Source organism: Oncorhynchus nerka, linkage group LG20 (assembly GCF_034236695.1).
Source record: "Oncorhynchus nerka isolate Pitt River linkage group LG20, Oner_Uvic_2.0, whole genome shotgun sequence".
Classification (NCBI taxonomy): Eukaryota; Metazoa; Chordata; class Actinopteri; order Salmoniformes; family Salmonidae; genus Oncorhynchus; species Oncorhynchus nerka.
In genome coordinates this window covers 63,909,663-63,924,235 of record NC_088415.1, presented here as the reverse complement: position 1 = coordinate 63,924,235, position 14,573 = coordinate 63,909,663, and the positions used below count along the sequence as shown (strand labels likewise).

Below are 14,573 nucleotides of genomic sequence, written 5' to 3'. Positions count from 1 at the left end.
CCTTCTCTGCTGTCTCTCTCATACCCTCTGTGCTATTCCTCTCACACCTTCTCTGCTGTCTCTCTCATACCCTCTGTGCTATTCCTCTCACACCTTCTCTGCTGTCTCTCTCATACCCTCTGTGCTATTCCTCTCACACCTTCTCTGCTGTCTCTCTCATACCCTCTGTGCTATTCCTCTCACACCTTCTCTGCTGTCTCTCTCATACCCTCTGTGCTATTCCTCTCACACCTTCTCTGCTGTCTCTCTCATACCCTCTGTGCTATTCCTCTCTACCTGCTGGTCTGTCTCTCTCTCATACCCTCTGTGCTATTCCTCTCACACCTTCTCTGCTGTCTCTCTCATACCCTCTGTTCTATTCCTCTCACACCTTCTCTGCTGTACCCTCTGTGCTATTCCTCTCACACCTTCTCTCTGTCTCTCTCATACCCTCTGTGCTATTCCTCTCACACCTTCTCTGCTGTCTCTCTCATACCTCTCTGCTGTGCTATTCCTCTCACACCTTCTCTGCTGTCTCTCTCTATTCCTCTCACACCTTCTCCTCTCTCTCATACCCTCTGTGCTATTCCTCTCACACCTTCTCTGCTGTCTGTCTCTCTGTGCTATTCCTCTCACACCTTCTCTGCTGCTGTCTATTCCTCTCACACCTTCTCTGCTGTCTCTCTCATACCCTCTGTGCTATTCCTCTCACACCTTCTCTGCTGTCTCTCTCATACCCTCTCTGTGCTATTCCTCTCACACCTTCTCTGCTGTCTCTCTCATACCCTCTGTGCTATTCCTCTCACACCTTCTCTGCTGTCTCTCTCATACCCTCTGTGCTATTCCTCTCACACTTCTCTGCTGTCTCTCTCATACCCTCTGTGCTATTCCTCTCACACCTTCTCTGCTGTCTGTCTCTCTGTGCTATTCCTCTCACACCTTCTCTGCTGTCTCTCTCTCATACCCTCTGTGCTATTCCTCTCACACCTTCTCTGCTGTCTCTCTCATACCCTCTGTTCTATTCCTCTCACACCTTCTCTGCTGTCTCTCTCATACCCTCTGTGCTATTCCCTCTCACACCTTCTCTGCTGTCTGTCTCTCTGTGCTATTCCTCTTCTCTGCTGTCTCTCTCATACCCTCTGTGCTATTCCTCTCACACCTTCTCTGCTGTCTCTCTCATACCCTCTGTGCTATTCCTCTCACACCTTCTCTGCTGTCTGTCTCTCTGTGCTATTCCTCTCACACCTTCTCTGCTGTCTCTCTCATACCCTCTGTGCTATTCCTCTCACACCTTCTCTGCTGTCTCTCTCATACCCTCTGTTCTATTCCTCTCACACCTTCTCTGCTGTCTCTCTCATCACCCTCTGCTGCTATACCCTCTGTTCACACCTTCTCTGCTGTCTCTCTCATACCCTCTGTGCTATTCCTCTCACACCTTCTCTGTCTCTGTACCCTCTCTCTCACCTGCTGTCTCTCATACCCTCTGTGCTATTCCTCTCACACCTTCTCTGCTGTCTCTCTCATACCCTCTGTGCTATTCCTCTCACACCTTCTCTGCTGTCTCTCTCATACCCTCTGTGCTATTCCTCACACCTTCTCTGCTGTCTCTCTCATACCCTCTGTGCTCTGTCCCTGTCGTTGTGACCCTGAGCAAGGCAGTTCCCCGGGCCCCGACGACGTGGATGCCGATTAAGGCAGCCCTCCGCACCTCTGATTCAGAGGGGTTGGGTTAAATGCGGAAGACACGTTAACAGTTGAATGCATTCAGTTGTACAACTGACTAGGTATCCCCCTTTCCCTTTCCCTCCAGAGAGGAGACCATAACCACGGTGGTGAAGAACACCCGTATGAAGCGTCGTGGCCTGTCTCCATCTGGGTTCAACCGCTCCCAAACCTCCACCCCAGATCACCAGACCACCCCCGCGGCCAGGCAGAGGAGGCAGGCTTCCACCAACAGGAAGACCACCATCCCCACCCTGTACGTCACGGAGCCCGAGGGGGCCGCAGGGGCCCGGGCTGCGGAGAACAAGTGGGTGGAAGTAGAGGAAATTATTGAGTACAAGGTCAACAAGTCGCCCAGGCCCTCTAGGAGAGGTGTCTCCCCAGCCGTGTCGGAGCGGGCACACACCCCCTCCTCCACCCGGCCACAGAGGTCCGCAAACCCTAACGCCAACAACTCCAACAACAACCTTGTAGAACTGCAGAACCACTCCGAGCTACAGGGGGCACAGCCTCTGTACTGGGACGATGAGGAGGAGGATGGTGACGTGGCTGTGGATGGGTCCGAGGTCGCCCCTGGAATCCGTGGAGAGGCCTACGAGGTCTCCTCGCTTCTAATTCCTAACGACCATGAACACGAAGAGGATGAGGCCTGGCTAGAAGAGCAGCAAGAGGCTTTCATCACAGAACCGGATGACGATGACAACACACCCAGAAAGCTGGAGCCTAAAATCCTGACCGAGGGCAGTCGCGTTCTCACCCTGGAGGACCTGGAGGACTACGTCCCCAGGGAGGGGGAGACCTACGGCTCCTCCAACACCCGTTCATCACCTCCCGAGAGGCCCTGCGAGATCTCAGTGCTCCAGAGGGAGATTGGGGGCTCTGCTGTGGGCCAGCCGGTGCTGCTCAACGTAGGGAGGCCTGTGGGGATGCCTAGGGAGAGGCCCAGGCCGGGCTTCTTCAGCCGCTTTAGAGATCACCTCTCAGGAAGCATGTTCTCCCCGGCCGGCCCCCACCACAACTACAACCACCACCCCAGCGGAGGTCAGTCCAGGAGGGAGATTCCCATCCAGGTCAGCCACGCCAAACTAGAGGTCAAGCCGTTGTACTGCTCTGAGGTGCAGAGAGTGGAGGGAGTGCAGCAGAGCTACAAAACTAAAGTCTACACGTCAGTGGGCAAGTCAGTCACTCTTCAGATTAGCAAGAATAACCCATATCAAAACCAATAATTTAGTGTGTGAAAATAAGTAGCTGGATTAGAACCAAGCAGATTGTTGTTATTCTGTGATGCGTACAATAGCCCTTTTAGTCTTAAATGGGAACCTTTCTAGTTAAGTGTTAAAAAGCATATTCTAACATTGCATTTTACTGCAAATGGCGAATCATTCCATTTTCAAGCAACCCGGCTAAAAGTAAAATGCAGACACAGGAAGTCAGTCGTTTGGTCAGATAGAAAGTGGACTTTAAAGGACAAACATCCAAAGGGGTTGGATATGTTTAGGCTAAATGATTTCCGAATGCCATTGTATACTATCCAGCCTTCAATTTATTGCTGCCTTTCTTGCCACAAATTTGATGTACTGAAAAATACAATAATTATGAGTGTTGCAACATGGACTGACACTATTTTCAAGTTCAAAACTCCATCTGCTTTACCCTCGGGCGACAGATGTTTATAATTTTAGCTCCTTGATGTTAAACTTCTGTCCTGTAGGAGAACATCTGTGTACAGCACTTTACACTAAGTGTACAAAACATTAGGAACACCTTCCTAATGTTGAGTTGCACCCCGTTTTGTCCTCAGAACAGCTTCAATTTGTCGGGGCGTTGACTCTACACGGTGTCGACAGAGTTCCTCAGGGATGCTGGTCAAAGTGCTTCCCACAGTTGTCAAATTGGGTGGATGTCCTTTGGGTGGTGGACCATTGTTGACACACCTGAAACTGTTGAGCGTGAAATCCAGCAGCGTTGCAGTTCTTGACACTCAAACGTGTGCCTGGCACCTACTACCATACCCCGTTCAAAGGCACTTAAATCTTCTGGTCCTGCCCATTCAACCTCTGAATGGCGCACATACACAATCCATGTCTCAGTTGTCTCAAGGCTTAGAAATCCTTCTTTAACCCATCTTCTCCCCTTCATCGACACTGATTGACATCAATAAGGGATCAGTCTTTGTCATGGTGTTCCTAATGTTTTGTACACTCAGTGAATGTCTCTGTTCGTTGCTTCCAGCTGAAGTTTAATGAACAAAGAGTATCCACCTTGACTTGTAGCATATCAGTTTGTACATAGGCTAACTCCTGTGAAAGGAGAAACTGTTTGTGTTCTCAAACAGTAACTGACCAAACCAATGACTTCAGCAACAGTAAAGAGCAGTCAGATTTGAAATGTTACAGGGGAGTTGTCATTCTGGAATCCACCCCAAAAATAATAACTTTGACAAGATGATAGAAGTATAAGAGCATTGATTACTGGAGTTGCTGAATTGTGTGACACGTCGACAATGTTCTCTCAATAGCAGTCCCTTGAGAATGGAGACACATGGATCATTGAATTGTACTTCAGATTGGGTAGTCGGTCCTCCTATGCAGAATAAAGTCTCAAATGTTTTAAACATTTCTAAATGGTCAATTACATGTTGTGCAGAGTTGATACATTTACATGAACTGTATATCACTTGTGGTTTGGACTGTGGAATGATCTAGGTCTACGATTGTGTTATACAGGTCTCATATAAAAGTGTATCAATTTACTTCAGGTTATATACATCCAAAACATGCAGCTATATAGGATAATTAATCTCATCCTGGGTCATTTGTTTTATAGAAAGCCAAGTCTTCATTATCAGTTTGAGAGCAATGAAGAGTGGATTGACTTTAGACCATTTTTTAAAGTATTTGTGATTACTTTGGAGTAAAATGTAATTAAAATATGTTTAGAAAAGTGACCGCATGATATGTATTAGCTGATTTGAGTGTTTATCGGATTAACACAATGTCATTTCAACCCTTTATTCGGTTCAGGTGAGAGCAGTTGCATAGTTAGGAGTGAGTCATTGATCACACTGGATTTGTTGCAATATCGTGTTTTAAATAGTGAATGACTGTTTCCCAAAGTAAGAGTGATGTTTTATGTTAGATAAAATATTGTAGAAGCATTTAAATACTTGTTTGCTGTAAGAAATTCAACATAAAGCACAAATAGGGTTTGACTGCCTGCACATGTTTAGTTAATGTTGAATATCCCTAAATAAATTAATTGCAACTGATGAACATGATTGGCCTGTTTTATTCACTCCTGGTGAATGTGTGGGTTGGTTTATATCAGGGATGGACAGCTCCAGTCCTCCGGGAGCAGAGGGGTGTGTCACACTTTTCCCCATCCCTAGCAAACACAGCTGATTAAACTGATTGCGTTCTAAAACTGAAGATCATGATTAGTTGATTATTAGAGTCAGGTGTGTTAGCTGGGACTGGGGCAAAAGTGTGACACCAATCAGACGTCCCTTTTTCAGGACCCTGTCTTTCAAAGATAAATCATAAAAATGCAAATAACTTCACAGATCTTCATTGTAAAGGGGTTAAAACACTGTTTCCCATGCTTGTTCAATGAACCATTAATGAACATGCACCTGTGGAACGGTCATTAAGACACTAACAGCTTACAGACGGTAGGCAATTAAGGTCACAGTTATGAAAACTTACTCTGAAACAAAGATGCCCAGGGTCCCTGCTCATCTGCGTGAACGTGCCTTTGTCATGCAAGGAGGAATGAGGACTACATATGTGGCCAGAGCAATAAAATGTCCGTACTGTGAGATGCCCAAGATAGCGCTACAGGGAGACAGGACGGATAGCTGATCGCCCTCGCAGTGGCAGGCCACGTAACACCTGCACAGGATTGGTACATCCGAACATCACACCTGCGGGACAGGTACAGGATGGCAACAACGCACAATCCCTCCATCAGTGCTCATACCATCTGCAATAGGTTGAGAGGCTGGACTGAGGGCTTGTAGGCCTGTTGTAAGACAGGTCCTCACCAGACATTACCAGCAACAATGTCGCCTATGGGCACAAACCCACCGTCGCTGGACCAGACAGGACTGGCAAAAAGTGCTCTTCACTGATGAGTCGCGATGGTCGGATTCGCGTTTATCATCAAAGGAATGAGCGTTACACCGAGGCCTGTACTCTGGAGCGAGATAGATTGAGGTGAAGGGTCCGTCATGGTCTTGGGCGGTGTGTCACAGCATCATCGGACGGAGCTTGTTGTCATTGCAGGCAATCTCAACGCTGTGCATTACAGGGAAGACATCCTCCTCCCTCATGTGGTACCCTTCCTGCAGGCTCATCCTGACATGACCCTCCAGCATGACAATGCCACCAGCCATACTGCTCGTTCTGTGTGTGATTTCCTGCAAGACGGGAATGTCAGTGTTCTGCCATGGCCAGCCAAGAGCCCAGATCTCAATCCCATTGAGCATGTCTGGGACCTGTTGGATTAGAGGGCCTTGGTGGAAGACTGGGGTTACATCTCACAGCAAGAACATATCTGGTGCAGTCTGAAGAGATGCACTGCAGTACTTAATGCAGCTGGTGACCACACCAGATACTCACTGTTACTTTTGATTTTGACCCCCCCCTCTCTCTCTCTTTGTTCAGGGACACATTATTCCATTTCTGTTCATCACATCTGTGGAACTTGTTCAGTTTTTCTCAGTTGTTGAATCTTATGTTCATACAAATATTTAACCATGTTAAGTTTTCTGAAAATAAACAGTTGACAGCGAGGACGGCTCTTTTTTTTTGTTTGTTACAGTGTTAAAGTGTAGGGCTAAGAAATACTAGCCAGAATTAGGAGTCGACAATGGTAGCTCTAACTATTGATTACATATTTCAGGTCAGGTGCGTGGCCTTCAACCTGCTATAATGTTCAGCAAATCATTGGCTGTTTTCAGTTACTGATTGAAAACTGGATCACTACGTGTATAAAATAAGATATCCAGACAATATAGTTTCATTTGACTTTACTACAGTTGTAAAACACATACATATTTGTAAAAACAAGGACTTGAAGGCTGGGTGATTTGTCAATATCTGGCCAATGAAAACAAGTATACATGCAAAGCAGGGCTTCAATCTGCATCGGGTAAGTTCCGCTTTATAGAGTGATTTCAAATTAAAGGCAATGTTTCCGCTTTAGTGGAGACTGCATTCACTGTAAACGCTGCATATGTCGGCTCAATCGGAAATGAATGTAAAGCTTCAGCTTTAGACTGAATCAAGCCTTCAATCATTGAAACGTTGGTTAGTCAAACGTTTAATTAAGTCATTTGTGCAAAGTAATGAATTTCATGTTCAAAGGGAGATCAAACACAAAAGGACAAGAAGCAGTGGAACATTAGTCATGGGCCAGAGTAGCCTATGTCAAATAAAAGTTACTAATGCACTCAATTTGGGTTGTGAATGGAAGTTGCCTTGTGAAACAACGCATGTCAAACTACAAACTTAAAAGCCATCAAAAGCTGCTGAAACAATGTAGCCTTTAAGACTGGTCTGTGGAATTCAATGTAGCCAGTTTCAAGTAAAGCCGATGTTCCGTGTGCTTAGTTCTAAGCTTTTCTTTATTCTCCTTTAAGGACTGACACTACTTGCTCCAGTTATTTAAATATGCCATTGATATTTTATGCTCATTCAATTGTTTTCTGTCCAAAAGAACCCACTGCATATTATACTACAGGTGAGATTTGTAAAATAATGAACACAAAACATATAAAAGTTTCACGCCTGTACAACAGTGAACAAAAACCTATTCGGGGTAAGTCGTTGTCTCAAAGTGCAGCTTCCTGTATAGCTGTTCTAGTGATTAACATGATTGTAAATCCTAATTGGCAATCTGTTTTATTGGTAAATTAAGTAATTCTATCATTTCAATAGTATGGTAAAACCTACAGGGAAACTTCAAACAGATTGCCTCACACACACAAGTTGACTGGGATCCCTAGCAAACAGCAGCTAGGCTACAGTCAGTTCCTGAGATCGGCTATGAATGTATATGAATGGATGGTGCTTCCCTGTATGATGATGCAAGGGCCAGAGTTAGCTAGTGCCCAAGCCCCTGGCATTGTGATTGGTTGTTAGCTGCGCTATGTTGACAATACTGTTAGTCAACAATCCCTCTTAAAAAGAATGAAAGGCCTGGGCATCTCCCTACTCTTTACCTTTCTGGCTTTAGCTGTGGAACAGTGTTGTGGCTAATGACAACCAACGCATTTCCGTACAACCACATTTTCAGGTCAGTTCTGCTAGACAGGAACAGAACAGCAATGTTCTGAAGCTGTACCGACAGGGCTAGACTTCGGGGCAAGCCAGGACATTTGCGAACATACCATACAAGGATCCACTCTTGCTGAGCACTAGGTGGAATGAGTCTTGTTATTATGGCCAGAGTGAATACAAATAGAATGCTTAGGGGCTATAATACTGGTAGATGCACAGAAGAATGACTTGGCGGCAGAAACTCCTGTGTGCAGTACTCCTTCATAGTAAAATAAAACAAGGTAGTCCCAGGTTAACCATTCATGGAGTATTTTTCTTTGTGGATCAAAATACAACAACTTTTAAGCTGACCACCAGGCAAATAAATAAATACAGCAAAATAGTTCACTTCTATCTTCCAAATATGTAAAAAGATATTCCTGCGCACTCAGAAGGCTACCATCTGTGGTTCGGGGCGAGGCAGGTTGTCTGTAGTTCCTTCCAACACCGGTATCTGACGGAATGTTCAGGATTGGAATAGGAGGGCTGCCATTTTGTAAGGAGTGGCCAGGATGGCTGTCAGGTTTCTCGTCGCTTAAGAAAAGTTGTTTTTCTGAACTTTTTTGATTTCCTGAAGAAAGAAAGTAGGTTTGAGGATGACATTTTGGAGCTGGTGAAAATCAACACTGACATATCTATAAATTATTTACTGACAAATATCTATTAAGTTAAAATGGTGCATATGGCCCAGTCCATCATACCCAGCTCTGTTATGGCGCTACAAACTCACCTCAATAAGGGCGTCTTTCAACTTCCCATAGGCATCGTCAAGATTATCATTGACAACGACAATGTCAAATATGCCAGGTTCCTTGCCTGAAAGATCAGGGGAACCGTTTTAGACAACATCCTTAACGAACTTCTCAACATTTCATTTATAAACATACAACTCTGTTTTAGGCCAAAGTCTCTCCAGAATCAGACTCACTTATCTCCATGTCCACCTGAGCAGCATCTAAACGTTTCTGGAGGCTCTCCTCTGACTCAGTATTTCTGTCCCTTAAACGTTTCTCCTAAAATGCCAAAACGTCAGAGGGAGATCATCATGGGTGGGTTAGCTTTAGATCAGGAGTTATTGGACTTAAATAACCAATTGTACACAAGTTAAACAACACACAAATGACCCTGGTACACCATTTTATAATGCCTCCTGGCTCTCACCAGTATGTTCATGGACGGAGGCTGGATCGAGATGTAGATGGGGTTGAGGTCTGTCGTCTTGACAGCCCTAACGCCCTGCATGTCGATGTCCAGGATGCAGATCAGGTTCTTGTCTTTAACGGCCTGCACCGAGGCCTTGCTCGTCCCGTACATGTTCCCCGAAAACACTGCGCTCTCAATGAACTCCCCTTTGTCGATGCTGGCCTGCATATACTCCCTTGTAACATAATGGTAATCTGAAACAACAATTTCATGTTAAAAAGGTTGGTTATTGAAAGGAATAAAGACACAGGGGACAGCATAGCTTCAACCATCTTTGGGCGTCCTAATTTTAAAAAGTGTTGCAACAGGAGGATTTGGAGCACAAGTGTCTATCGTGGAGTTTAAAAACCCTACCTACCTTTGCCATTCTCTTCACCAGGACGAGGGCTCCTTGTTGTATCTAAAAGGATGAGAGCACACAATTAGATATTTTATTTCTGGAACTGACACCTCCCTGACATTTTACACAGTTAACAGGGGACTGGTGCAGAGCGCACTTACGCGAGACGCTGAAGCCAAACACGCCCTCGTACTCCTTGAGCAGGTTCTTGAGCAGCGTGCTCTTCCCAGCCCCTGACGGGCCACTCAGCACCACTGGCCTGGGTCCTGCCATAGCTGGGGGAGAGGAGGAGGAGAGAGGGTAAGATGAGAGAATCCAACAGAGTCTGGAATTCCTCACTGCACAGGGTGTGGTGGTTACATGTCTTCATGGCATGAGTTATGTAACGAGACAAACTGTTGGAACTGGTGTCACGAGGAGAAACGGCCCGGCGCAGCAGCTGTCATTCTTGAGACTAAAAACATACCTAGGCCTATCCTTTATTCATATGACGAAACTACTAAATCTCTATTTGCCTATATTCAAATAGTGGTGTAATACGCCTGGTCTAAACACCACAAATAGGCCCAAGGGCTGAATATGACATGGATATGACGAACCAGGTATCCTATAAAAACTGACGAATTGGTGATTCTGTAGTACACATCGTAAGCAAGACTAGTAGGACCAAATAACCCCAACAGTGGTTACCACGGCACTCCCAAGGAACAATCTAATTGGAGAGCCTAAAATGACTGCTGCTTCCGATTGCAAGGCAGAAGAATTGATTTCAGTAAAGCTTTTCAGTCTGGAACGACTGTTTAAAAGCTGCAATATATGTCACTTTTTGGACAACACAAACAAATTTGCATAGAGAGATCTCGGTCATTCTCATTGAAAGCAAGCCTAAGAAGCGGTAAATCTGTTCTACGTGCCTTCCTCCTCATAATTGTATCTGTTCTATCACACTTGATAGTCGTAAATCGGAAAACCCAGAAGTGCGCTTTAAATGCCGGTAAAAGCCTGTACCTCAAGTGCGCCATCACTCAGAGGGCATTATGTTGCTTCACGCATTCATTAATACGGTCAGTAATGCACAAAGCTGAGTACTTATTTTCACAGTGTAAAAATAGGAATACAAGAGAACAGTTTAGCAAGGCATTTAAGAAAAAACATGTTTGATAAAACACTACACCTATTCAAACAGAGATAGAGAGAGGGCAGTTATTACACCCTTGAGGAGATACAGACATGAAATCCTCAACAGTTTGAGACAAATAAACAAGTTAGGACCAAAACAACATTAGAAAATTCCAAAAAGGAAGTCAGAGGGGCTGAACTCTGATATTACACAGGTACTTAAAGGGTTGTGGGAGAAGAAGGAGTTTGCTAGTTAGTTCTTAGGTAACAAATGTGGCATATTTTGAGGAAGATTTTATATAAAGACATTTTCCCTGAGAACTAAAATGGAAATCAATGTTAGAACCCACACACGTACGTACAGTTAAAGTCGGATGTTTACATACACTTATGTTGGAATCATTAAAACTTGTTTTCAATCACTCCACAACAAATGTCTTGTTAACAAACTATAGTTTTGGCAAGTTGGTTAGGACATCTACATTATGCATGACACAAGTCATTTTTCAACAATGTTTTACAGTGAAATAATCTGTCTATCACAATTCCAGTGGGTCAGAAGTTTACATACACTAAGTTGACTGTGCTTTTGAACAGCTTGGAAAATTCCAGAAAATGTCATGGCTTTAGAAGCTTCTGATAGGCTAATTGACATAATTTGAGGTGTACCTGTGGATGCATTTCAAGGCCTACCTTCAAACTCAGTGCCTCTTTGCTTGACATGGGAAAATCAAAATAAATCAGCCAAGACAGATTTTTGTAGACCTCCACAGGGCTGATTCATCCTTGGGAGCAATTTCCAAACGCCTGAAGGTACCGCGTTCATCGGTACAAACAATAGTACGCAAGTATAAACACCATGGGACCACGCAGCAGTCATACCACTCAGGAAAGAGACGCGTTCTGTCTCCAAGAGATGAATATACTTTGGTGCGAAAAGTGCAAATCAATCCCAGAACAACAGCAAAGGACCTTGTGAAGATGCTGGAGGAAAAAGATACAAAAGTATCTATATCCACAGTAAAAATGAGTCTTATATTGACATAACCTGAAAGGCCGCTCAGCAAGGAAGAAGCCACTGCTCCAAAACCACCATAAAAAAGCAAGACTAAGGTTTGAAACGGCACATGGGGACAAATATCGTACTTTTGGGAGATGCTTTGCTGCAGGAGGGAATGGTGCACTTCACAAAATAGATGGCAACATGAGGAAGGATAATTATGTTGATATATTGAAGTAACATCAAGACATCAGTCAGGAAGTTAAAACTTGGTCGCAAATGTGTCTTCTAAATGGACAATGACCCCAAGCATACTTCCAAAGTTGTGGCAAAATGACCTAAAGACAAGAAAAAGTCAAGGTATTGAAGTGGCCATCACAAAGCTCTGACCTCAATCCAATAGAAAATGTGGGCAGAACTGAAAAAGCGTGTGCGAGCAAGGAGGCCTACAAACCCGACTCAGTAACACCAGCTCTGTCAGGAGGAATGGGTCAAAACTCACCCGAAACATTTGACCCAAGTTAAACAATTTAAAAGGCAATACTACCAAATACTAATTGAGTGTATGTAAACTTCTGACCCACTGGGAATGGGATGAAACAAATAAAAGCCAGAATAAATCACTTTACTATTATTCTGACATTTCACATTCTTAAAATAAAGTGGTAATCCTAACTGACCTAAGACATGGAATTTTACTAGGATTAAATGTCAGGAATTGCGAAAAACTGAGTTTAAATATATTCGGCTAAGGTGTGTGTACAGTTGAAATACACACACGAGGAGCTGTCTGTGGCAGAAGTTAAGGTGATTGACGCAGCAAACAATGGGAAAGCGTTTGGCATTGATAAACTGCCTAATGAGGTTTTAAATCTCCTTAATTGATGTCATATATGATTTTCTACACATTTGTTTTGAGTACAGTATACTGCCATCTACTTGATATAGTGAATCCCATTCCCAAATCTTCAAAAAAGACCAGAGTGCCACTGAATTATAGGGGCATAAGTTTATTGAGTACGTTTTATAAATTATATTCATTCATTCATTCATTCATTCTCCACCAATAGGCTAATGACCTTTTAGGAGGATCAAAACATTCTGGTGGAAGAACAAAATGTTTTTTTTGTGAATCCAGAGCCTGTATAGATCATATCTTCTCGATCGGTACAATACAAAAATACACAAAGACTACTTTTGCATGTTTCATTGATTTCGCAAATAGGGATCTTTTAGCCCATAGTTTGTTAAAGACGGGTTGATGTTATCACGCAATCCAGTCTCTTTACAAAGTACCAATTGCTTGTGTGCTTGTTAATGAATATCGTACAGATTGGTTTCCCACACCCTCTGGTGTAAAACAAGGAGACGCCTTATCACAGACTGTGTTTGCTATGTTTAGTAATGATTTGGCAAAATAAATGCGACAGTTAAATATTGGAGTAAGACATGATGAAATGCTAAGTATCCTTTTATATGCTGATATCATTTTGGATGGCAGAAACTGAACATGTTATTATGTGCAGTCAATGTGTAAAAAAAACAATAATACAAAATAAAAATGGAGACTCATGATCAACCAGACAAAAACACAGAATGCATTTTAGAAAACCAGGTACTGAGAGGTGTTTTTCAGTTTTTCGGTGGAAACATTCTTGAGTTTACTAGAAATAATAAATATGTTGGGTCTTTTGATTGATGAACATATTACCTTTCTATACGGAACATCTGTTGTGACTTTGAAGAAAGAGAGAATACCCATTTTATCCTCTATTTCTTCAAGTTACATAGCCCTTTCTACCACGATAAACAATAGCTCTTATTCCAGAAAGCACACCAGATATACCTGGCATTGTGTGGCTGAGTGATGAGGAGAAACTGAAATGTTTGTCCATTGTGCATTTCTGTTTGAGGAATATTTAGATAAAACCTGAAATAAAATAAAAAGTGCTGCCTATAATTAAATTGTAAAAATATTTAGTGTCTATGTAGTAAATGGTACGTGTGTATAGATTGTGTATAGGCTCATCTCCCATATGAATCTTCTCTTTGTACTAGACTGGGTTCAAAAGCCTTCAATTTTTCTGTATATAGGGATATATTTATTGTTTGGGTAAAAGTAAAAAAGGTTATGTATTGATTTTTACATTTACATTTTCTCACCCTTTATGCGATGCAGAAAACACCAGAAGAATTATCACCACGTGAATTAATGTATTGTTTGTTTGTGTCAATTAAACCCATAAGGGATGGGTTGCCAATTGGCGATTTGACAAAAAAAAAATAATTCATACAAAATAAAAATAATTCACACACATTGTTAAACAACCCCAATCAGACGACAATACACAATTTACTTAATTAGTCCTATTCAATTATCAACAAGATCGGCAAGATTGGCTATTTATGAACCGGATGCATGGCTGGCTACTGCCTACATTTATTCCAGACAGAGATTTTGATGAAGGTAGGCAAATTCGCTTGACCCATATATTGTTTCACTTACAAGAGCAACATTTCTCTCCTGACACTTGTAAATCAAGATAAACAATATACATTTGTCATTTTCAGTGGCGACCCATCATGCAGGACTGGTGGGTTAGAGCCCCACCTATTTTGAACCCCACCTGTTTAGCTAATAAAAAATAAACTATTTTGTTAGGGCCATATAAAACATTGGTCACCAGTTTTAGAATTGTATCTATTTTTTTTTTTTTACATGTTATTTTGGCATTAATACATTTAAAGTTTTAAAAAATCAAATCAATAAAACGCATACAAACATGGTCTCTGTTCTCCTTTCTTAAAAGGCAGCTGCAAAATGCATGTGTTTCAGCGGTGCGGTATCCAGCGAAAAATACGGAGCGTAGGGGTTAGTAATATTCTCTCG

General features: G+C 42.9%; 2 protein-coding genes across 5 annotated transcripts in view; one reads left to right on the top strand and one right to left on the bottom strand.

Annotated features, from left to right (window-relative positions):
* LOC115102952 (obscurin-like) overlaps positions 1-4,973 on the top strand; it is a 100,637-nt gene extending 95,664 nt beyond the window's left edge. Inside the window, 1 exon segment of the mRNA XM_065005677.1 lies at positions 1,790-4,973. Coding sequence (XP_064861749.1) covers positions 1,790-2,927 — 1,138 coding nt within the window. The 3' untranslated portion in view covers positions 2,928-4,973.
* Positions 4,974-6,715: 1,742 nt separating this feature from the next.
* The window catches only part of LOC115102951 (guanylate kinase-like), a 31,953-nt gene continuing 24,095 nt past the window's right edge, over positions 6,716-14,573 (bottom strand). For all 4 annotated transcript variants that reach the window (XM_065005676.1, XM_029623420.2, XM_029623419.2 and 1 more), the window contains exons 2-7: positions 9,726-9,839; positions 9,583-9,624; positions 9,183-9,418; positions 8,950-9,034; positions 8,752-8,837; positions 6,716-8,592 (exon numbers count right to left, since the gene is read on the bottom strand). In XM_065005676.1, the coding sequence (XP_064861748.1) occupies positions 8,557-8,592; positions 8,752-8,837; positions 8,950-9,034; positions 9,183-9,418; positions 9,583-9,624; positions 9,726-9,837 (597 nt within the window). In that variant the 5' untranslated portion in view covers positions 9,838-9,839 and the 3' untranslated portion in view covers positions 6,716-8,556. The remainder of the gene's footprint in view (positions 8,593-8,751; positions 8,838-8,949; positions 9,035-9,182; positions 9,419-9,582; positions 9,625-9,725; positions 9,840-14,573) is intronic.